Here is a 25,330-nt window from a genome sequence, read left to right as displayed (position 1 = left end):
TTTTACTGTATAAATGTCAGCAGCTATAAACATAATATTCACGTGGCTACAGTGGCTGCCTAATGGAGACTTTTTTTTTTACTGCTATATTCAGGGCTCTCCTCTCATACATAGCAAAGCTTTGAGCTGTGAAGGATTTAAATGACTTTGATGCTTTTACTGTCAAATTAGCTGAGGATCAGTCCAAAATTAACAGCAGGCTCACTGAGTGCCAGCTGTATGCACCACACTCGCCATACAATGAAGCCTCACAGGAGAAGCTCAGCTTTCATTACTAAAGTCTGGCCAGAGTTACACAGCAGGTGAAAGGTGGGCGGATTAGGGTTTGATTTAATTAGAAAACGGTACGGAGCTCATAACATCAGGCTTAAACCTGCTCATTACATCATCTGCTGAGTGGGAAGAGAAGCGAGGAGGACTTGATGGGGAGTTACAGAGGATGAGGTCACCTGTCAAGATGAATTCGCTGACTGTGTCATTAATCAGTGAATATTCACTGGACCACTAGTTTGTGTCTCTGACTTTTTTTTTTCTTTTAATTTAATTTTTCATCAGTTTATCCTCAAACTATTGAGTGCTCATACTCTATTCAAACCCTCTGATCAGTTCAGGCAGCTCAACCTGTCTGGAAAGGTGCGACAGAAAACCCATTCATAAAAATAACATCTTATAAACAGTATCTCTCTGAAACACCCTCCTATCCCCATTCATGATGCAGCTTTTTAAGGATAAACCTCACAACCCTCAATCAATTCAGAAAAAAAAGATTGTGGATATTATCCCTTGGCTAGGACTTCCGTCTGTTGCAGACTGATTGGATAGATCTGGAGCTATTAATCAAGTGTCCTAAAGAGGAACACTTCAATCAGACTTCAAACACACTGATCTCAACAGGTTGCACATCAGTTACAGATGTATTGAGGTAAGGTTGAGGTCACATTTTTGTCTGATTGTGTTCATGGTTGAATTGTCTGATGAGGTCGGTTACAGTTCAGCGTTTGTGTAGCTGACATCAAACTAACCTGCTGGGCCCGGTGTTCTGGATCCGTCATGTGGTTGTGTGGATCGGTTGCGGTTCTGCTGCCGACGTTTTCCGCCCGTGGAGCGGGAGGTGCGGATGTGCACTTCACTGACTTTGAAGAACGCCACCATGAAAGGCTGCTTTTCTAGAGCGCCGTCACGTCCCACAAGCCCCGCCTCCTTTGAGCTGATGCTCTGTCCTGTTGCAGGAGACAACTTGTCTGAATTACATTTCTCTAAAGCTAAACATGTAGAAGTTTATTCCATCTATGATAGGTGGAATAATCTTGTGGTTAAAAAAATAATGACGTCATCTCTTACCGCTGCTCGTCTCTACGCTGACCTGTAGGCCCAGGTTGTGCACGGGGCTCATCACCCACAGGTTGCTCGTAGCCGTGATGTCGAACTCCAGCCAGCCCTCCTCAGCGGCCCACAGCATGCGAGACTCCAACAGGAACAGATCTGCCTCCCTGAGGGGACAAAATACAAAAGAAACAGCTCAGATCAAATACAACTTCATTTCATGTGTTCTGTGTCTTTACTGGGTCTGGGTCGGGCGAATCTAGTTTTTACAAGAAATTCTGCTTTAAGGAGATGTAAAATAAAAAATATCATCTAATGAAAAGGTGATGTGGAGGAATAGAAGTTTATGAAGTCAAGCCCTTAAGCTCTGGAAAAGTAAAGCATGATGAATAAGTGAAAGGTGAGGTTGTGTTTTTAGACATCTATCAAATTGATCAATAGACATAACAAAGGTTTAATTAAACAACATAACAACATTTAAGCACACCAAATAAGCATGTTTAGTTAGCTAGTTTGACCAAAGTACACTGGCAAAAACAGGAAAACAATTCAATGAGTGTCGTGTACTTGTATCAGTTGTTAAACTCATACTCGTATAGTTATTGGTACTTTGTATTGTATAGTTTAAGTCTATCAATCTACAGTGTTAATAACTGATGTGTAGAGTTTTTTTAAAATAGTTTCAAACACTAAAGAACTGTCCTGCCTCTTTAGGCAACACAGGGGACGACAGGATCTGTTGGTTAGCATCAGGGTAACATTATCATAACAGTATGACAGAAAGATGGATAGCTGCACTTCAGAGTAAATCCTTGGAAACACTAAATAGTCCTGCATTGTAGGTTTGACTATGCTGTCTGCCTCTCTCAGGGACGGGGAAAAGGAAGGAATGAAACCTTTGGTATCAGGCTACAGGTATGGTTATATCATTAACAAAAAGTTAGTGTAAATGTAATCAAGTTTCAAAGTTGGATAACTGGAAAAGAAAGAGCTCAGAAATACAACTCATTAATGAAAAGAGAGAAGAGGAGTGTGAAGAAAAGACAGCGTGAGCGGTAAGAGGTCCTGTCCTCCCACCGTCCCATTACACTTGTAATAACACAGCGTCAGGTCTGCTGGACCCTCCTCCAGAGCCAACATCAAAGCCTCACAATCATCCAGGTGTTCAGAGAATGCCCCTGCAGTCATGCATCAGCAGCCCCTCTTTATTGGTCATTAATGAGGGTGTTTCGGACAGCAGCTGAACGAGCCTCCTTGATTTGTTTCCCTCACACACACACATATAGACACAAACACACACACACACACACACACACACACACACACACACACACACACACACACACACACACACACACACACCACCGCCACTGCTGAGTTCACACGTTTGTCACAGCGTGAGCCAGTGTATCCACGTTTCCGCCTCAGAGTCACAGTCGCTGTTCGGCTGACGAATGACAGCAGGGGGTCCTTTAGAGAGTCGCCCGCAGGGCTACGGCTACTGAGAGCCTACTGTAAAACTTGTTATTGACTGACTGCTTAAATGAACTAGAATAATAAGGTCAAAGGGGACGGTCATGTTTTTTGCTACAATAAATCTCCTTTATAAGACCTGTCAGAGAGTGTTGTTAAAAATGAAACGCAAGGTGGGATAGCTCACAGCTGGCCTGGCTATTTTGTGTGCTTTCATCTTTTAAAACTGCTGAAAAGGCATATTTGTTAAATTAAAAAAAAGCAACATATAAGTCAGAAATGAAAATATATTTATTTTTAAGAAGAAGATGATGACTCTGGATTTAAGTGCTATTCCACATTGAAAACATTGTAAGAGTCAGAATAAAGGCAATGTCATTCTTAGCCTGAAGTAGAAGTAATAGTGGACTTAAATCATTAGTTTGGGTTAATAACTTGTAAACTCTGTTGTATGGGCTTTGGTCAGTAAGAACATCCTTCGCAGCAGCCTGCCCTGTCTCAATACGCTGTCAGGACTGCCACATATTTAGCATTGTGATCTCACACATTCCTCGCCTGCTGTTCGCGAAACCGCCCCAATCAAATGAAAAGTACAAAGGGTGTCAGGCTAATTAAGCGCTCTATCATTACGGCTTAGAGTCAAAGCAGGAGTCAGGTTCTTGTGAGAAGGAGGGGCATGAGAAAGTAAATAGGCTCCCCACTGATTGGGCGATTACAAACGGACAGATTTGCAAAAGGCGGAAAACGAGAGGACGACACCTCAAGATTTAACAGTCTTTTCACATATCAGATGTTGAGCCTCAGATGTAACTGTTAGCACTGAGGAGAATAAGAATAAGAAAGTAAAATCCAAGAAGGTATATGCTTGTGATGTATAGTGGTAACAGAATTTGTCACCATGCACCTTGAGTGTACTCCCACAAAGCACCAACACGGCCCTGAGGGGCGCACTGTAATTTTCTTCAAGGTAAAAAAGCTGTCCTACAATAACACAGAAATTGGAGATATATGGGCCCTTTAATCTCCAAATATCTCTAAAAATAAAAGGCTTTACCACTAGGCTGGAGAGCACAAACCACCCATTGTAGGGATGAAGGAATGCAGTAAATAAGTAGCTCATGATACCTTAAGAAACCTCTGACAGACAGAAAAATATACTTTGCCAACATCTATAGCGGAAGGGCTTATATGTTTTCAATCCATGGACCTTAAAGTGGGTCGGCTTTATCTTAGGACTAGTCTGAGAACATCTGGTGTGAGGGACCCCACCTTGAGGTGCTTTGTGAATAATATTTAACACAATAAATATACTGGTGAACTTTACTTTGATGTACGTGTAATGATAAAGAAATATACTTGGCAACATAAGAATATCAGACATTCTATTCATGTATGAGTTTGTTCTCAGAGGGTGGGCTCAGAAATCTTACTGGATGTTTATCTGACCCTACAGATGAAATGTAAATGTTTGGCATGTATCAGCTGTGCTCATTTGGACGGACAGGGGGGGATCTGAAGCTGTGCTATTTCTGTAGGACGTGGTTATGCCTGATTTCATATTTAAACAAGGTGAGAACACAGAGTCTGTGTAGCAGGGAGAAAGGCATAGAGAGATAACAACACACCTGTTCACAATCATAATCTTCACCCTTTTAATACAGAAATACTATAAGCATGCTTGCAGTTTTTGGTAACACCTTCTCTGTAGCTGACTTGCTGATTTTCAGTACAACAACATTGGAACCCCTCTGCACACATACCAGTTCAGTGCTTGTACTCATGCAGTTATACATGGTTGATAACTATTTCACAGATACATGATATAAATTGGCCAGATACTTTGAAAAAGCTGGGGCACTTCTGATATGGAGGAATTATGTTTTAAATTGTGCACAATACCTTATTAGATTTGAATTTGATATACTTTATTAATCCTGAGGGTAAATTCTGGTTTACACTGTTATTTTAGCTTCTCACACACATAGGCCCCAATCACACACATGCACAAACAGGACCTGTGGACATGCATTAGTGGAGAGATGTCAGAGTGGGGGCAGCTACACACTGCTACACAGGGAGCTCACCAGAGCTGTTGGGGGTTTGGTGCCTTGCTCAAGGGCACCTCGGCAGTACTCGGGAATACAGTATTTTTGGTCCGCACTGGGACTTGATCCAGCGACTCTCCGGTTCCCAACCCAAGTCCCTACACACTGAGCTACTGCTGCCCTACTGATACTGTAGTGGCATACAAGGGAATCTGAACTCCTTCCAACTCACGCGTTTAACTCTTTGTTAACAATCTTTTATATAAAAAAAAAAACAACTTTCAAGCTTGCATACGAAAAAAACATGACAATAAACACAAGACACAAAAAAAAACGTTCACACCCACGCACGGCTTGATAAACTGTGTGGCTTCCTCTGATTCCTGATTCCCTCTCCCCATTCACCTGTGACTCCCTTCTATCGCTAGGTGCGCAGGTGATGTAGCAGCGCAAACAATATTTACATGCAGTGTTGACCTGTCTTACCACACACACACACACACACACACACACACACACACACACACACACACACACACACACACACACACACACACACACACACACACACACAGCACACATCAAATTGGTGAGGACAGATACTTTTGTTTATGCTTTACAAGGAGATGCACGCGTCATAGTTAAAATTTGTGGCAAATCCTTCTGCAGGGATGTAAACCATTTATCTTTCTGCTTAAAGCTCATCAGTGTAAATGTGTATACCTGTCAGGGTGCTCCTTGACCACCTGGTAGACTTTGAGGAGGAAGGTGTCATTGCGGAAGGCGCGGCTCACACACTCCTTGTAGAGGCGAAACTCTGCTGCGGTGATGGCCTCGCCCTCTGGGATCTGTGAGAGGTTGAACTTAAACTCCTTGTGGTGACGTCGATGTGGAGAGAGCTCCCTGTCGTACTCCACTGTGGAACAGAAACACACACACAGCATTTAGCCTGTTTGTCAGGAGAAATCATGCTTTCATGAGATTGGTTCTTTAGTTGATGATTGAATAATCATCATGTGGAGAGTATTATCTTTATGGACCTTCACAATGACTTCTCAATCACTTGGAGATACATCAAAAGATTATATATAAACACACACATATATATACACATGTAGTAAGTGATGAGCGAATACCCATGTCACAGACACATGCAAAGAGGTCTATCATTGAACCTTTTAAGATCCTCACATGTGATTTGTGCTTTAGCTCTAATAGGTTTTGTGGCTTCCAGTTTCCCTAAATAAATCCCTGTTATCATCAGTCTGAAGCAAAAGCCCAGGATTTTTTCAGTGGTAGCATGCTTAGAGACATTCAGTGACCACTTCTGACAGCACCAAATGACAAAAACCAACAAATGTGCTCCCTCCTATGCTTTTATGTGCAATATGGGCCGTAATGATAAAGTGCTCTCCGGGGATTCAGTCCTTGTCACAGCTGGAGAGTTGTCTCCCGCAGCAATGAGGTCGCAGTCTCAGTTAGTCGACGGACACACGGAGTGAGAGGAGACAGAGAATAAAGATGGGCATGACCAGCACAATTAGAAGCTCATCTGCAGAAATACCCCCGCGGACATAAACAGCAAGGGCTGTGCTACTTTCTGCAAAATACACAAAAATAGTAGTGAAATTGCACAAGTTTAAAAAACACACACATCAAGTCTCTTACTTCAATCATGCCTTTGTGTACAGTGTGTATCCAGCAGTTTCAGAAATATAGTTATGACAGCCTGAAGAATTTAAAAAAAAGTACAGCAGAGATCATTAAAGCTAATAATATAAATATTTTTTAACACATGTATTTAAATAACTTCATAACCCAAAGCTTAAAAAAGAAGCTTTAAGTTTTGTACTCGAGCCGGTGTGTTAAAACGTTCTGGTAATTTTATGATGTTGGGACCCACCTAGAATAGACTAATGACACATTTTGTCCCCATGTCATGAAGAAAATTGTGTTGATGTAAGAACACTGGAGCCAATCAGACTCTCCCAAAAGAAACAGCCCCACCTTGTTACTACATCCAGGAAGGTCAGAGCTCCCCTTATCCCCCAGACATTTCAAATTTACATAGATGCTGAACATAAGTGTCAAACTGAGCCAAGAAGACGGGGAGGGAAGGCGTTTCTTTTTCTTTCTTTTTTTTAGCTTCAATGCATCTCTGAGAAAAATCAGAAATGAAATGAATTTTCCATAGCAGCAAAAGAAACCACCTATAGAGAATAACATGTTATTCACACAAGTATTTCTGTGACTTTCATCAGATGTGACATTGATCATTTCACCATCATACTCCAAAGGCTGCCCACACACACAGATGTCGCAGTAACTGTGTGTGATAACAGGTCTGCTCATTGGTTCAAGGGGAGTAGATCGGCTAAACTTGTGTGTCGGTGTGTGGAGGACTTAAACAGAGGTCATGGTACTCTAAATGACTTTACAGCAGCTTGAAATTGTATATTCCCAATATAAGAATCAACAGGCTTTTTTGGCGTGAAAGCTCTTTGATAAACTGCCTGTAGGTGGTGTGAAGGTCAGCAACAGTTTCATGTGTATCAAATATTTTTAACATCTGCTGCAATGCTCTGTCAATGCACAAATATCAGGCACCTGACTGCACAGAAAGGCTAAACGTGTTTGGCAGATTTTACTGGCAAGTGAAGCATCACACTGAACCAATGTAAATCTTGAACTGATTTTTTACTGTGTGGGTTTATAGGAAAGGGTGTTTAAAGTGTATTTGCTTTGATAGAATGTGAGCTTAATGAATATCAACGAGAAAACCACCTGGTCAATTGGTTTTCAATTGTGGACAGGGAATTTAAAGGTGGTTACCTCTTTGTTAATGATGTCTACAACAGAGCAATTGAAATCAGGCCTAAATTAGAAGAAAAAAAACAATGTACATTTTTGAACATTATTTATAGTGATTCATTTACAACTGAAATTTTACACTGTCATCAATTTTTTGTCTCAAAGGTATAAATAATTAAATTAATTGTGGGGCAGCTGTGGCTCAGTGGTAGATTTGGTTGTCTTAACAAGAAGGTCAGGGGTGTGATGCCCAGCTCTTACAGCCACATGTCCGATGTGTCCTTGTGCAAGACTCTTAACCCCAAGGTGTTTTAATGTGTATGAATGGGATTAGTTAATACTGATGGACACTTTACAAAGCAGTCTCTGCCATCAGTGAGTGAATGTGTATGTGTGACCTGCGGTGTGAAATCAGTCTGAGTAGTCAGAAGACAAAAAAAAAGCGCTATACAAGTTCAAGTCTATAATATTCTACTTACAATACAGTAGTGATGCATTTAGCACAAGTCTCTCAGATAACCCCCCCCCCCCCCAAAACCAACTTCTTCAGCGCACCACCTCCCCTCCTCCCCCCATCCCTTAGTGTTCTGACTGAGTGCAGCCATGTGTACTGAAACGCAGCCCAAAGATGATTCGGTTCATTTTTCTTTTAAGTATTTTAGATTAAACAAAGTCTTTCCTTCGGTCCAAAGTCAGTGGCTGCTCCTGCAATTGTACTTTTTCCGCCATTATGCCTCTACATCAGCACCCCTGAGTGGGCGGGGCTGTCTTTTTCCCTGCCATGGTTGCAGGGTTTATGGTCTAAGTGACACAAACAAACTGAAGGAAGTGGTGTCCCTGAAAACAACAAACCCAGAGGGAGTTTGGGAAAGCCTTTTCTACTTGATCTTTTTAGTTAAGATATATTTGATATCTGCTATAAAAGTGTTAAAAATGGTCAGTGTACTAGCTATGTAGTTCTGAATGAGAATAGATTCATCTGAATGACTGGGATGAGACTACCATCTCTTTTACTATTTTCAAAGTACAGTTGACCTTTAAAGACAATGTAAAGCCCAATAAAATAGGTTGTCCCAACATCTTCTTGGTCAAACTGAGCAGGTCCTCAGTGTTTACAATCTTTAATAATGTTGAGAAAATGGCGTAGGTATAGTAGCTGAGAGAAATGTCCCTGACTTTGGACTTTCACCATAGGCTACTCATAATGCCAGTCTTACATGATGAAGGTTTTAGTCTTGCTCTTTTAGTAAGCAGCTCTTGTGAAGCAGCAAGGCTGATAACAGTCAAGTCCCATAATGTAACTGTTAACATTTTGTACTTTGCTATTCATGTAGAACGCCAAAATAATACAGGAGGGGTGAAGCAGATTCAAGGAGAAAAGGTTTTTCATTGTGGTTAAAAATATATCCACTGACTTCATTGGACTTAAACTAAATTGTAAGGATATTTCTTTGACATTTATTTTACTTCTAAACAACTCACCAGCCCGGTGAGCAAGTTCAAATCAATCATATTTCTTATGAGCTCCAAACATCTTTCAGACAAAGACAAACAAATCCATGAAAAAAGAAGCCAATGACAGCCTCATATTTCACATTATCAAACGCTTAATCACCGTAGTTGTCTGTGTTATTGGCCTGAAAGCCAAAGGGTTAGCAGCTAAGTAGCATTCCAGCTGCTCCTCCACCTTTTTCTCAGCCTGAAATTCAATTGAGATCCACTGAGGTTTTGCACTAAAATCAAAGGAAAGTGTTCACACGGCGTGTACAGCGAACGTAAACTCTGTGCTAATCTACCATGACGTGAGCTGTGAGACTGGAACACACAGAAGGGAAAAGGGATTTGGATGATTCAGTGAAGAATTTGTTAAAAGTGGATCTTAAGATGGGAAACATGGTTATATTATTGTTTGGGTGCAAACAGTGCTTGACGTAAACTGCAGGGAAACGCTCACTTATCAAATCTTTTGATACTTATCTTTCAGTGGGTTTTTGTGGTTTTACTGTATTACCCCATCCCTATCACTGGTCACCAGTAGTTAAGAAAATACAAAGAAACATAAAAAAAACAAAGTTAATTTATACAATCTAGAGCGTTTTTGATTTCAATTCTCACTCTCAACACAAACAAGAGAACCATGGATAACACTCAACAATAGGGGGGATTTCTCTGATGATTCACCTAAACACTGTGGGGGATTTCAACTGCTTTGAGAAACTGAAAGATATTAGATACACAGAGGGATCAAAGGGGAAGACTGAGTTAAGATGGGAAAAAGAAACAAATACTACTACTGAAGTGTTGGACAGGAAGGGAAAACTGGCAATGCATCCAAAGAAAGTAAAACATTGCTACAAAGAAAAGGTAATTTATGGAAGTGAAAAATGATAAATGGAAATATGGAAGAAATAAAAAATATTTTTAAAAAAATGGGAAATGGGTTGAAGCAAACAGAATGTTTTTGCAACAATAATTTGTTTGCCAGTTAAAACTACAAGTCCATAAAAATAACAATGGAGAAAGAAATAACTGTAGTGGGAATGGATAAGATGACAAGACCAGACGAGGAAAGATGAAGTCAGTTGTCACTGAGAAAAGGATAGAGCAAACAAAGTGACAAAGAGAGGGAGTTAAAGGGAATGAGAGAGTTCAGGAGATTGTGTTGGGGACGGAAAGAGAGTGAGGTGGAATTTTTTGCAGATTCACTTGGCTGCTTTGATAGGAGCACTTCTCTCGTTTCCACCTGCGCAACATCTGGTGCTGCTGTCCAGTCCCTGCTGCTGTAGGTATTATAGCATCCCATAAACACACACACACACACACACACACACACACACACACACACACACACACACACACACACGGGCAGAAAACTAACTAAAAGTAACAAACAGTACACATGATATCGTGTCCATTATCCCAAAATGTGTTATTCCCCTATAAAAAATTAAAATCATAATAATGGCAACTTTACATATAAATCTGCATTTTAGCTGGACTGACTATAATATATCTTAGAATAAACTCCCTCACTCCTCTACAGACCAGCTTCGGATAAACTGAAATTACACGCCACAAGAAGAACTTCAAGTGTGACAGTTTGGCTCTTTTAAATGTGTGCCTCTTTAAGAAGCAACGGAAGGAAAGAGGGGAAAAGGTGTTGAAAGAAAGACAAGTGAGTGAAAGTTTAAGTCCGGAGGCTGTCTGTGCAGAGGAGGCCGGGGGATGAGTGGACAAACAGGCGAAACAGAACTTATTTTTTTGAAGACAAAAATGAATCTAAAAACCACAATGGGAGTGATGACGCAATCACCAAATTGGTAGCCATGACGGAAAAGTACAAGAAAAAGGAGAAAGCAGAGAGAAGGATGAAAATCTATAAGTAGAAAAACGAAGGAAGACAGACAAACAGGGGGAAAAAAAGGGTTTGGAGAAGGAGAATAGACGTGAAGCAGAAAAAGCAGGATTGTGCAGGAAAGGGCCCTGGGAGGTTGACAGGCCAGCTTGTCTGTGGTCAGTGGTCAGCGTCAGTGCTCACACTCCTTAACCCGTCCAGCAAATCCCGCGCAGAGACGGCTAGCGAACAGCAGCTTGCATCAAATCCCTTCTGCTTTCTCTCACACGTCCCATAACCACAGAGCAAAACAACCAACAACCACCGTCTCTCGCCAAAATACTTTTTTTTTGCCCTTCAACACTCAGATGGTAAAATTAACTAAAGAGACTGTTATGGATGGTTTTGTGAAAGGTAATTATGCTGTCAGATATCTATCCACTTTAAAAAAGGGATTAATGGAAGCCTTTAGCCTCAAAGATAAATGAGTAATTAACTTTTCCTTTTTGAGGCCAGTTCAATGAAATGCCAAATAAGTAATATTTCAGAATTAAATCCCAAACCAAAACCACATCTTTTGAATGTATCCAAATGATACATTATTTCACCAGTGTTCAGCTGCAGTGTTTTCTCTATTCAGCGCTGTCTTGTAAATTACAGCTAACAGGGAACTGTGATCCAGATTATAGTCTTAAGGAAGTTCTTATTATCTCTGTTATTGAGACTTTACCAAACCTCCAATTGGATGACAGAGATCTGGTTCATACAGCAGTTTTCCCTATCCTACTACAGCTTTAGATATGTTAAACACACAAATGCAAATCCTTCTTTCACCGCAGACAAGCAGCATGCTGAGCCAGTTCTATGGTGAACTTCTAAGACAGGACTTTCAGGCAAGACTATTAAACTACTATTTCTGTACAGCAGAAACTGTATCCTTGAGTGACTTTTACAAGACAGTGGTACGTTTCATTTTTTTCTTTATTTCCCAACATTTTCTGTTAGGCCGTATCCTACTGATGTTTTGACAAATGTGAGTAGAGTTTTTTGTTGAGAGGTCTAAAGTTCTGCCCAGCCAGCGGCGAGGACCGAAAACAGCCATTTACAAGGCTTGGGTCATTGTCAATAGAGCAAACATTTTAAGACTCCTTTGTTTTCCCTCCAGTTTATACCAGGATGTAATTGTGACATAGGCCTTAAAAGGGTCTCTATATGGGATGATGATGACTGAGATTATTTAATACTGATGGACAATTTACATAGCAGCCTCTGCCATCAGTACGTGCTGTGAATGGTTGAATGGGACATGAAGTGTATAAAGCGCTTTGAGTAGTCAGAAGACTAGAAAAAACAATGCACAAGTTCAAGTTCAAATACCATTGTACCATTTTCTGGCATTAGACAAAACTCAGAATGTGCAGAATCACAAAATAAATTATAGGATTATCTCATCAATATTTGCTCCTTCCATAATGCAGCACACAACCATGGAGTTAACAGAGGGCGTTTAAATAGTTTTTGGGAAAAGTATAGTTTAAGAATAAATTAAAATCATCTTCATGCTCATGCTTATGGTCTTCTTAGGCAATGTTTGCATTCACCCTTCACTCGGTCTCCCTAAAAGAAATAGGATGATTGCAGTTGGAACCAGTCACCTTCCTGTACTGACAGCATGGGAACAAGCAGCCAGTGTAGCTGCAAAACAAGCAGAGCTTTTCTCTTCAGTACAGCAAAGATTCCACAATCTGTAATAACCAAGCTTTGTGGGAGATAATGCTTGGAGTATGCCAAGACTGGATCCCAGAGACCCTCGTAAAAATCTTTGCTTTCTAATTAAATCTGTAATTTACTATTTCCTCTGACCCCATAATGTAGCACTGACACAGAGTCTCTGAGAGGGAGACACGAATGAAAGTGATTGAGGGAAAGGAAGGAATTAAAATGAAGACATTTCCACCCTTTAATTATTATTTTTTTCCACACCAAGAACCTGTCAACATTGTTAAAGACTTTGCGGATGGCTAAACCAATAAAGAATGTTCTGGATGTCCAAGGCATGAGAAGAATCCATCTGTGTTTATGTAATTACAGCCCATAATCTGTCTGGTTTTGCTCTCAGACTTAATGGTTTTTGAGGATAGGTCAGAAATGTCCATGTTTTCCATTTATTGTTAATTCCATCAAAGTGCCATCTAAATAAGGGGGGGGGGTTGGTTGTCAGACTGACTTTCACAGGAGAGCTGCAGGTAAATATTACCAGTATTACATATAACAAGTAAACACTTTCTGAAGAGGCTCGAGCTAGAACTGATGCATCAAAGTCTTTAAAGTGTGGCATTGGTGCTGTGTGAAAAGATAACAACCCCCAAAGAAAACTGAAACCAGACGAAAACAAGAAATGTACACACACACACACACACACACACACACACACACACACACACACACACACACACACACACACACACACACACACACACACACACACATGCATGCACACAGGCACAAACACACAGCAGTAGTGTGAGCTGCACAAGGTGTTGTCACTATACTTGGCTGCCACCAGGGCTTGTTTCCACCTTCTGTAGTGTTTTGGCTCTTTGTAGTCAGGCAGCTGGTGGGATAGCTCCTGTGGTCAAGGTACGGACAGAGGGGCTCAGGGTCCGCTGGGAGTCATCATTAACTTTGAGCAAGGTGTGTGTGTGTGTGTGTGTGTGTGTGTGTGTGTGTGTGTGTGTGTGTGTGTGTGTGTGTGTGTGTGTGTGTGTGTGTGTGTGTGTGTGTGTGTGTGTGTGTGTGTGTGTGTCTTTGGAGAATCATCCTGTTCTCTGATCTTCTCCCCTGACCCAGCTTCAAAGCCGACACACTGAGCGCCACAGGACCAGCCAAGGGCCAGTGGCAAGAGCGAGGAAGGTTTATGTTCTATGCATGTAAGCACAAACGCATGCACACACATTCACACGCATGCATGCATGCATGCACGCACACACACACACACACACACACACACACACCTCTAGAGATTTAGAAAAGGGCTAACATCAGGCAGGCAGGGTGATTACACACCTTTGAGCACTGGCATATGCAAGGGTACAGATGTAGAAGTCAGAGCTGAGGATTAAAATACGGCTGCATAACAGGGTCCACACAGGGGCCTCAGACTTCCATTCTCCCACACACTTTGTGATGTACACATTCAACGTGCAAGAGGTCAGTGTGAACATTTTGAGCCAGACAAGAGCATCAGTGCATATCGAGAATATGAGGCAATGAGACCAGCCCTACTGCTGACTGTCAACCTTCATTAGCAAACACACAACAGCAACTAACAGCTCTACTTTATAACAGTGTACATCAGAAGTCTACAGTGATTTAAGCACATTACTAATCACTGGAAATGGCCAAGAAATGTGATTCATGCTAAACAGGTGGGGGACTTGTAAAGTTGGTAGTATTTCATGTTTTATGTTTCGGTAACAATTCTTGACAATAATGAATGTATAATGTACATATGAATGTTTTTTTCCTTTCGATGTAAAAAAACAACATTAAGTGCACAATGGACCAGGGGAAAATAAAACTAGTCAAGGCAGGGATAGCACTAAAATATTGATTCATTATAATTTGCACTGTAAACAGTCCAAGCAGATATATGAGTGAAAGTAGCACAAACTAACACGGCTCTTCCTGAAAGCGTGACAGTTAAGCTGCATTTATCCTCTTTCAATGACCTGAATATTGAGCCTGCTCTTCTTCCATTACCTCCCACAGGTTACACTCATCATGACCTCACTGGACAGACATCCTAAGGAACAAAAGCCCCATTTGAACCATATAATCACATTTTTCTACAGCCATCATCCTCCATAAAATCCTTGAAAAACCATTTGGGTTTTCCTTAAGACACATCCAAAACCATGACATAAAATGTTATGCGTACTGTTCCAGTACACACACAACCTCACACACATGCACCGAGGAACCGTATCAGACTTCTGTTCCCACCACCCCAAGCTCTATCACCACTATGCTGCATTCCAAACAAGATGATAAAAATGAAGTCAGGACACACATCTATCTTTTGCCGTTTACAGATTTCAACTTGTGGGTAATATGTGTGGTTTAGTGTGGTTTAGTGTGTCCAACCCCAGAGTAGGTGGATAATTTGCTGTAATTGGTCCTCTGCTGGGGCTTTGCTAACAGATAGATATCTGAGGTATGGCTGTTGCACTGTGTAGTATCAGTCTTTTTCATCAATGGACTGACAGCTGAGTGGTAGCAGTCATCAGCTCTCTGTTGAGTCTCCAGTTGGCCTCCAGGTAGATGGATGTGTCATACCTGTGTGTCAATGAGAGATTTTATTCCACCTCATCAGGAACTATTACTAAGGATTAAGATGTGGACTTTCTAACTCAGCTGCAGAATGCCATTGAAACCATGAGGATCATTGTTTATGTGTTTTCTGCTTTGTGTGTTATGCCTCATTTCCACCACAATATTCTGTATCATAAGGTTAAAAACGTTAATGGTAAAGAGATTTGGTAGAGTATCATAACAAAAGGTATGCGAAGGTATTTAAACATAAAAACATAGTAACATAAAATAATGTTAAGTTTAGGACACGGCAGGAGGGAAAGTGTCGTGTGACAGAGTTAAACATATATGAGCTTGGGTAGCATAGCCTGGAATAATAAAGGCCAGAACAGTTACATGCATCATCAATTATTGATTTTTTTACAGTTGTAAGAAGCTTCACTTCAGTTTTTAGTCCGTCTTCACAGTTTCAAAAACAAGTATAGGTGACTAAACTTTTGTTCTGGTCCGTTTTAAATACGAGGCAGTATTTGCAAGATGAAGCAGCAATTTGTTCAGCAATGTTCTAAAAAAACACCATGTACCACAATGTGTATTGACATTAAAGGTTTTTACAAGTATCGCTTACTGATCATCAGGGAGGCACATGTTTTGCAAAATATTTTTCATTGCAGATTAAAGACAAGTTGTCATGTCCTGTAGGTCTCTTGAACACTACAGGTTGATTTGCATTGATGGCATTTGTTTTGTGTTTCAATTAGTAGAAAAAGTTTAAATCTTGTGGCAATTGCAGCTTGCTTTTTTGCAAATTAGATGAGACTGGCTTTTGGAGATAAGGATGATGGACTTCACAAGAAGACAAATGAGTTTGTAAGGGAGGAGCCTTGTGAGTGCATGTACAAATTTGACCTTTACACCATTCTCTATAATCAATCTTTACACAGCATCTTTGTCTGTTTGAACACTTACAGTTCTAAATGGCCACAGAAAAAAATACTCATTTACATTAATGGCCAGTTGTGATTTCCCAAAAAGCCCCTGTAAAAACAAGTGAGCATCAATTCCAGCCAATGAGCTGTCAACAAAAGACGATGTAACATCTTTTTTTACATTTTTAAGGAAATTCCATGAAATCAGGAAATAAATTAGCTGGAAAACAAACAACACTGATGATTCATTTTCCACTTTATGGGAAGTTAATAAAAATGTAATGCTACAGAACAGCAGCTGTCACAACAGCCTCTGGCCAGAATAATGGTGGCCTACACTTCAACCTAAATCAGCGATCTTTACACACAACTTGGTCGGGTGGACAAAGGAGCCAGATGGCTTCTCAAATCCTCAGTTGAAGAAAGCACTATAAGTTGGCCCAAACCCGGCTTCAGTAAAAAGTGACTAGACTTATGTGAAAGAGACATAAATGTAATAAGTCATTTCCACTTTCAATGTGTCAGGTAAAAGGCTGTTACAAGGACTGAGAATGAGAAACCTTTTGCTTTGATCAGAACATAAGAGGTGCTCTTAAATTTAAAAAATTAGACAATTGAATGGACTCATGCTGCTCATAGGGATCTTTGAGTAAAGTCCAAGATTTCTACAGGAGTTTGGTGCATGAGACCCCTTTGTTCCTTCTCCAACATCTTGTTGCATTTGGAGGCTGAGTTGGCAGAAATACTGCAAGCTATTTGATTTATAAACGAACAAGAAAATAAACGCAACCAAATACTGCATTCATAAACAAAACGAGCGATACCAAACACTTCACTGTGTAATGTATGTGACTAACAAAAACAACCATAACCACAATCATTAATCGTGAAATACACAACCCACTTAAAAATCTCATGTTGGAATCAGATTTTTCAAGATTTTCTGTCCCTTTGTTGCCATTGGCTACAGGCAAAAACATTTGGGGGGCCAGCGGAGGAGGCTTCGTCTGGATCTATAATTCCCTGTAATAAAAATAGAAGCTGCTGCAAATCTATCAGTGATTTTTGACAATAAAGTGTTTTTCAACTGTTATTTGGTCACAGAACGAGATCCCCAAATGGAGGATAACAGGTGGACCCATTTAAAAGATTGCTGTGCCATTAAACTCAGTATTTATTGGGGAAATCAATGACCATGGCATAAGGGGTCTATCTGGAAAAAAAGAACCCTCTGATCTTGTTCCCTCTTCCTGATATTCACTGTCCTTGATGTTAAGCTACATTTCCTCCAAGATTTATGTGACAGACGATGACGACTTAATACTTTCCTTTAGGTTAGAAGACAGACTACCAAACACGGCTCCTTTCTCTTCTTCAGAGATTCCACACCAATATAAATATGAATATTCCATAAACAGAGATGTAGTCTGAGGGTTTTCTAATGATACTAGGTAGGCTGCTGTTTTTCAAAGTTGCCTTATGGATGACTTTTTTTTGACTGGGGGCATGTATTTCTGTATGTTTTATGTGTCCATGTGCCTCTATCATGGTGCAGCAGTACAGGCAGTAAAGAGGCCTGCTATAGCGATCTGTGGCTGTCTGCTTTTGGGCAACAGGTGTGTACGTGTGCAAGTGTGTGTGCTTGTATGCATGTGTGTCTGAGCTAGGCCGGTCTGGTCCCAGATTTAGAGGAGGAAGCCGGTGTCAGGGCCAGAAGATGGATCTCTCCTGAGGGATCAGATAAATAAGGAAAAAATATCTTTGAAAAAGGGAAACACAGCTGTTTCCAAAGGAGAAGTCAACATATTGGTGGCTTTACATTCCAAAGACACAAGGTAGAGGGCCAGCATACTCTGCGATAATGTTGCCTTCTATATTTCCCCACCTCTAACCCCCCCCCCCCCCCCCCCCTTTCCTTCTCTGCCTTTCTGCACGTCTATACTTCCCTCTCTTCCACATCTCACTATCCTCATCTCTCAGTCTGCCTTTCTTTCACGTCCACTCTCTGTCATAAAGACAGTCAAGCCTCAGTGTGATTCCCTTTGGAAAGTCTGTGGTGACCACAATACATTTCAGCGGCTTAGAGGCCGAGCATATGATCCACTGATAAATCAGTCTGGGCCAGCTTCAATCTCCCCCCTGGGCTGCCTTACATGTAAGACCTACTGCTTGTTTTACATACAGGCACAGCTCCAAAAACAGCGACGGTAACCAGATACCTGGATATTCAAAAAGCAGGTGGGCCTTGAGGAAAATCAGGAGAAAAACAAACAATGTTCCTAATAATACATCTGTCCACAATGTCAACACAATATTGGTGAGATGAAAGTATGGAGAACTTTGGCTTTATTCATGTTATTTGAGTTCTTCGCCGAAAGCAAGAAATGCACAGCAAAGCTACCTTTCAAAATGACTTGTTATTTCAGTATTTGGGGGGGGGGGGTGGCCCAGTGGGTACTGTTCTTGAAGAGCGTTTCCTTTTTCGTAAGGCTCAATGCTCTAGGGTAAAAAAAGGATAGTAAAAGCTGTTCTAAAGACATAAAAACTATATAAAATAAACAGATGAGAAAAGTTGCAATGATTCATTCATTTAAGGTGGAACTTGGTATGTCCACTTTGTTTAATATAATCATCTATTAAAAAAACAAACCATGTAGATCAGTGAATGATTGTGAATGGCAAATAGACTGAACTTGCATGAAGCTTTTTTAGTTATTGAATAACCCGGTGCAAAATACAGTCCTCCCCCTTTCATTATCTTTATAGTTACTGATGTTAATATTTGACTGATTTGTCTATTATCATACTTATCTGTTACTGCTAATACTACACATGCTTTAACAATTAGGACTCGCATTGTAGCTAAAGGCCTACCTCTATTTTATTCATCTTTCTTTTTCTGCATCTTCCTCCGAGTCTGGTTCTGCTCAAACTTTCTGCCCGTTTAAAGAAAGTGTTTCCTTGCCACTGTCTTTGCAAATAATATAACAAAGAGTATAGTCTATGTCTGCCCTTTTTGTTATGAACTGGGGCTATTAAATAAAAGATTGATTGATTGATTAATTGATAGATACATATTTAGATCAACATATAGCTATAAATGTAAGACTTTCACTGGTACAGTTATTGCACTTGACTTTGTACCACTGTCAGATTTGTTACTCATGAGACTCGGAGGTGTGGAAAGTGTCTGTGCAGGAGGAAGGACTGGGCAGAGTTTCCCCTGCACATCCTTAGTGATAAGATCCTTTTATCCAGACCGCCTCACAGATAAATGTTTCATATGTGTGACCTCATTGGGAATTAAACTTCTAACCAATAGTGGTGTTACTGTCATACCCACTGACATTAAAACATCCTTCCTTCCTCTCACCTGCTTCTCCTCTCTTTCTCTTCTGTATTTGGAGATTCAATGTTTTAACATTCCCCCCTCCTTGTCCTGCTTTTTCTCGCAGTGTTTTCCTTCAGTTAATGATGCATGTGGTTGGAGGTTGCAACAATATGTAATAAATGGAAATCAAATCAATTGGAAATAGTTCCTTACAACCCTATATGTTACACTTTATAAAACAAAGTGTTTTCTATTTGAAGGGAAACGAATAGCAACAAAAAAACAATTTACAGAGTCAAAATAATTAGAGCAAAGTTATTCAAAACAATTGATAAAAATGTACATTAGTGAGAAAACCATAAAGTATTTTTACAAAACACTTTATGGTTTACTTTACGGCTGATACAAACACATACATCTTTCTCTACAGTCCTTTTCTCATCTCTGTCTTCCTCCCTCCATCCCTCCCATCTCCGACTGTTTTCCTGTCAGCATCATGTTTGGAAAGTCACCCTGTGGGTCAGCCTAGGGCTCGTAAATTTGTCAGCGGCAGCGCGGTTGAAAGGGAGGCTACTTGCTCAGGAGGGTCAGGAGAATCTGCGCTCACATGGGGCCTTTTTCTCACTGTGGACCCTCGGTTGTTGTTTCAGGCACGTCCTCTTTAGAGAGACGACCAGCCTGGGAACATTGGAGGCGGCTGAAGGTTGAAGCGTTCTATGTGACGCCAGTATTTGATGAAGCCTTCTTGTGAAATGAAAGGAGAGTACTGTGTTGTCAAACAAATATGTTCAAACACACTTAAATTATCAGTGAAAACATCTACAAGTCAAGTCCAATATGTTAGTATTTGCATACTTATAAGGACTTTGTGTGAGTGAGTAACTACATTCATGCCCTAACCCTTACCCCTGACCTTTAAGGAACTTCACCCTAACAAACGTATAACTGTCAAACACAGAGCTATTGTTAACTGCCTCAAGTCTCTGATGTTCAACGTGTTTTTTAGTGTGTGTAGTGTATTTCTGTGCTTGGCTGTAATAAATGGTGGAAACACTTTATTTCCAGGAGCAACTGATTTGCCAATCTAGTTACTCAATGGTTACTGTCTGAGAACAATCTAGCTTCTAGGGGGGGGGGGGGCACAGTTTTGGGGTATCTGATAAAGCAAAGGGTGGTTTAGATAAGCAAGAGAGGAGCCCAAGGCCAAGACTCCCTTCTAGGTACACTGGCAATTGTTTACAAGACAACTCGCAACTTTAGACATGAATGAAGTAGAGAAACGACGGAAGGCACAGATCTTCAAGGAAGAGTAACAAAAAAATTAATTGATGAGTTCAGGATTCAAACATTAACCTCAAGTCAATGCTCTTATGCTGACATCAAAGGATAAACAGACCATGCCATGCTAGCAACACTGAAATAGAAAACAGCGGCACTTTGAACTCATTGTAGCATAATGCTACTGTATGCTATGTAAGTCATTTGCGGTTAGCAGGTGTTAAGCATACTATGTTAATCACCATTAAGCATGCTCACATGCTATTTGCATTATTTTTTAAATGACATGAATGTATTTAATTTAGCAGGTATTTGGTCATAAACCAAATATTATAACAAATCTTAATGTTAACCTGATACCAGATACTAGATGAAAAGCTATGGGATCACCACAGTTGTTACAATTCATCCCGAGAGTGCTGAATTTCACTGCAAATCCATCAAACAGGTAAAAAGGGTTTTGTAACATCTAGCAATAAAGACAGCAAGATTAAACCTATCGGAATGACATAATCTATTTGAAAATGTATTGTGAATCTCTGAAATATATTAGATATTTCAGCCTACACTAAACTGCTGGAGATACCAACCAACATGCTGCTACCATTGACTACAAAAAGGATTTCCATCATATTTTTAGTTGTGACTATGAAAAATCCTCAAGATAAACACAAACATATAGACATTTGTGTACACATAAATGTATATATGCAGCTCCTAGAACAAACACACACTCACATCCTCCTTCCTTTGCTCCTTCAAGGGCCCCCAAAGGCATTAAATCACCCCTCAAGGATCCTGTGGTTGTGTCTCTCTCTTCCTCTTTAACTCTCTTTTACTTCGCTTTTTTATTGACTAGAGATGGATCCCTTCAGGTTTCCTGGTGGCTTCACAGAAGAATGTGACAACAGGAATGTTTACCGTGACATTTATGCCATTCCTGTCGACTGGAGTCATCTCCATTACGAGAATGAGCCTCTCCAACAGAGCAAACGACGGGATCATTATGATAATAGATGGGAGTTTACTGGGCACACAAGGACATGTTGATTTTCAGTTCAGCAGTTCACAGGTTCACAACCTTTTCTGAGACCAGAAATACCTAAGGAATACCAACCATTGTTAAATGCCAAAAAAAACATATGTCATGTGATCTGTAATGAAATATCAAATGTATAATCCTACAATCGAGTGTGTGGACTGAAGTTTTTCATGAACTGATGTAGTGTTCCTAAAACTCTTTCAACAAAGTATTTATTTTTTCACCCTGCCAGGGTTTTTTTTTTTATAATTTTCTATTTAGTAGAAGGACATTTGCTGTGCTATTATCAGAAATGCACTTTTATGATTTTTATTTTATTTAGATTTGACCAACAGTAGTTTTATATCAAGCACATATTAACACTGAATCTCGGTAAATTGATATTGATGATACCAACCATGATAAAACTTCAAACTGAAATCTTAGTGTGTTGAAACTCAAACCTTTTTGAGCACTCACTTTAGAGAGCAACGTCGAGGAAAATGTATTTCTAACAACTTCAAACCTTAAAAGAACTGTGAATTATACTGACAAGTGAAAAGTATAAGCTACTCTGTATCAATTCATAAGTAACTACATAAGAGCCTAAGTGTAGATAAAATGCTCCAGAGGTCATTTTCAGAAATTCCAAGATCCAGATTTAAAAAAAGCGATGACCACATTCTGAGTCTATAAGAGCTTTGTCTCTCTGGGATGACCAGCCACAACAGTTTTCTCTTTTTAAGCTCTTAAAACAGATTGATGATTGAATGATTTTTTCAGATTTAATTGTGCTAGTTTCTAGATTTTCTTTTCAAACATTAATATCATAATCTATGCTCTGTTTACTTTTATTATTGTTATTATTGTTGTTGTTAAATCACTGTGTGCTTAACATTTCTCTGTTTAAGTGATCTTATATTTTTCTAATGTCATGAAAGGTTCTTTTCAAAAGAAAAAAATGTTTTATTATTATTATTATATATCATTTTAGTAGAAGTAGTAGTAGTAGAATATGGATATGGAATATGGATGTTTGTGTTATGCAAATGTGTGTGGCTTTCAAACATAAAAATAAATGCTTTGTTGATGCAGCACTCATGGCATCTACAATTACCTCCATTTTTTGCAGTGTATTACAGCTAGCTAAATGCAAAAGGGGGTGTGTTTAACAGAATGTATTTGGTGGCTCATTTTTTATTTGTAGTAAAAAAACAGGAAAAGGGGGACTAGAAAAGATCAATGCCTCTCTGTTTCCTCATCTGTTACTCTATGACGTGTACACACACTTCTTATATACAGACACAGCCATGCATAAGTGCAGAATAAAACAAATATTCCAGGTTAATGATCTCCTCTGTTCGGCTTCCTTGTTGTTAGTTAAATTAAGACAAAGGCTGACAGCTTTACGGGGTTTTAAGCAGGACAGAGCAATGTAGAAGTACAAATATACTCACATTCTTTCTGTTTGTCTCATTTAAAGCTCATACTCACACACTCCACAATCACTAAATATCCAAGACTACAACTGCTTTCTGACTATGTTTCAAAGATCACAGGGAGAAGAGATGACCACCAATACTGATGTAAAATGTTTAAACAACATAAGACTTAAGCTGACATTTTATATAAGATGTCTGATTTGTTCATACAAGATTATTTTTGGATTGGAAAAATAATTAAAAAAAGAGCAGCACACCAACAAGATAACCCATACTCACTATGCAATACAGGGCTAAAGGTATATTGTGATGTGTGTTTTTATGAGCACACACACACATGAAACACACAGCATGAGGCCATCATATCAACCTCTTTTAAATCAGCTACTTCTTGCACACACATGGCCAAAACCTTCAGATTTTTTTTTAATGGATACAAGCAAACTGACCAAGTTTTTTGCAGCAAAAAAAAATGTGACACATTGCAAAGACAGATAAAAAGAGACATGCACCGACAGAGAAAACAACAGATGTGTGATAGGTGGGTGAAACTGTGCCCTATCCTTCTTTAGGCAAATCAGGAAAAACAACAACAAATTCCTTTATGCCTGCACCCAGAGGTGATAAATGGGAGCAGCGGGCCCTAATCAGTTGTTCTGCCGGGGTTATCTGCTCTGTTCTATAGATCGTTACCAGCCGTGAGTGTGCCTCACTTCGCCTCCTTATCTCGTCACACTCCTCCATCCCTCAGCACATCACTCCATAACGGAATGTCCAATGAAGGCAGGCGACTGGACGGAGCGAAGGAAATGAAGACGGAGAGCAAAAGCAAGGCAGATGTGTTATCTCTGTATTTAGCCCTGATCTCAGCTGCCATCTCGTCAAGTCTCAGCGTTATGGCGTGAGAGGGCGAGATATCATCAGAGTGGGTGGGCGCAACGGTGGAGGAGTGATGCGTATGTCTTAGCGTAGCGGGGTGTTAGCAGCAGAGTGTGTGATAGAGATGACATCAAGTGTAAATGGAATGTTCTCTTATAAATTGTTATCTGCCGACCTTAGGGTCAACCAACCGTGTTTAAGTCTCCATTCTGGATAAACACACACAATAAAGATTCCCTTCATCAATTCCTCTACCTGTGGGCGACATGCTTGCACACTCTAAGGTCTGTGGCAAAACTCAGCTGGACAATAAAGATGTCCTGTAACACCTCGTCTTTTATGACACAGAGCTGGGCTGGATAAGACATCATCTGGTTAACCAGACATGTTTCCCTCATCAGACCTGTTTGTTTCTTGAAGCAGTTGTGTATTTTGCCAAAAGGTTTGACAACCAATACAATCCAAACATAAAAAAAAGGGAAGCACTTTATGCAATGTAACTTAATAAGTGGAATTATTTGTTTATCTTGGGCCATTCTTGAACATCAGTGCAAGTTCAAGTGAACTTGTAGCCGCAGTGAAACATCTGATACTGTAAACAGATGAAAATAAACACAGGGGTTTGTAGTTTGTTAATGCAATTTTTCTCACCATTGCTAGCATGCTTTGACTGCCAAGTTTACATCTTATTTAATTTCCTTTATTCGGCTGCAGCATATCTTGAATTCCTCGCTCAACTTCTTGCTAATACTGTTTTGGGTACACTCAAAGTTGAGGAAAAGGGACGGGTGGTCTCTGTTTAGTTCTGTTCTCTGAGGATTTGCAGGAAGTGTTTCAAAAAGGTTTAGTGAAAAATTTCCAAACGCTGCCTTCTGCATCTAACAATTGACTCTTTGAATGAAGCCAACTAATTATTTGATCATGCTGGGGCTTTGGGACACGTTTTCGCTGCAAAGGAAGTGGCTTACCTGGGCTTAGGCACTAAGAAATGCAGCCAGGCATCATAAGACAAGGAAAACAGCCATTTAATAAGTGTTCTGGGTTTCAGAATAAGCCATGGGCTGTCTGGAGTGGGCTAATCTCCTGAAAACCCACTTCTTAAAACTTCAGGCTTTAATGTGTGGGAGGTAGGCTTGTAGAGAGCTTGGCT

General features: G+C 40.1%; 1 protein-coding gene across 1 annotated transcript in view; it reads right to left on the bottom strand.

Annotated features, from left to right (window-relative positions):
- bmp6 (bone morphogenetic protein 6) overlaps positions 1-25,330 on the bottom strand; it is a 43,916-nt gene that overhangs the window by 13,835 nt on the left and 4,751 nt on the right. Inside the window, exons 2-4 of the mRNA XM_020641648.3 lie at positions 5,565-5,757; positions 1,342-1,490; positions 1,023-1,220 (exon numbers count right to left, since the gene is read on the bottom strand). Of these exons, the coding sequence (XP_020497304.1) occupies positions 1,023-1,220; positions 1,342-1,490; positions 5,565-5,757 (540 nt within the window). The remainder of the gene's footprint in view (positions 1-1,022; positions 1,221-1,341; positions 1,491-5,564; positions 5,758-25,330) is intronic.

The sequence above is a fragment of the Labrus bergylta genome, chromosome 20, assembly GCF_963930695.1.
Source record: "Labrus bergylta chromosome 20, fLabBer1.1, whole genome shotgun sequence".
In the NCBI taxonomy this organism is placed as follows: Eukaryota; Metazoa; Chordata; class Actinopteri; order Labriformes; family Labridae; genus Labrus; species Labrus bergylta.
This window is presented reverse-complemented; position numbering and strand designations above follow the sequence as displayed.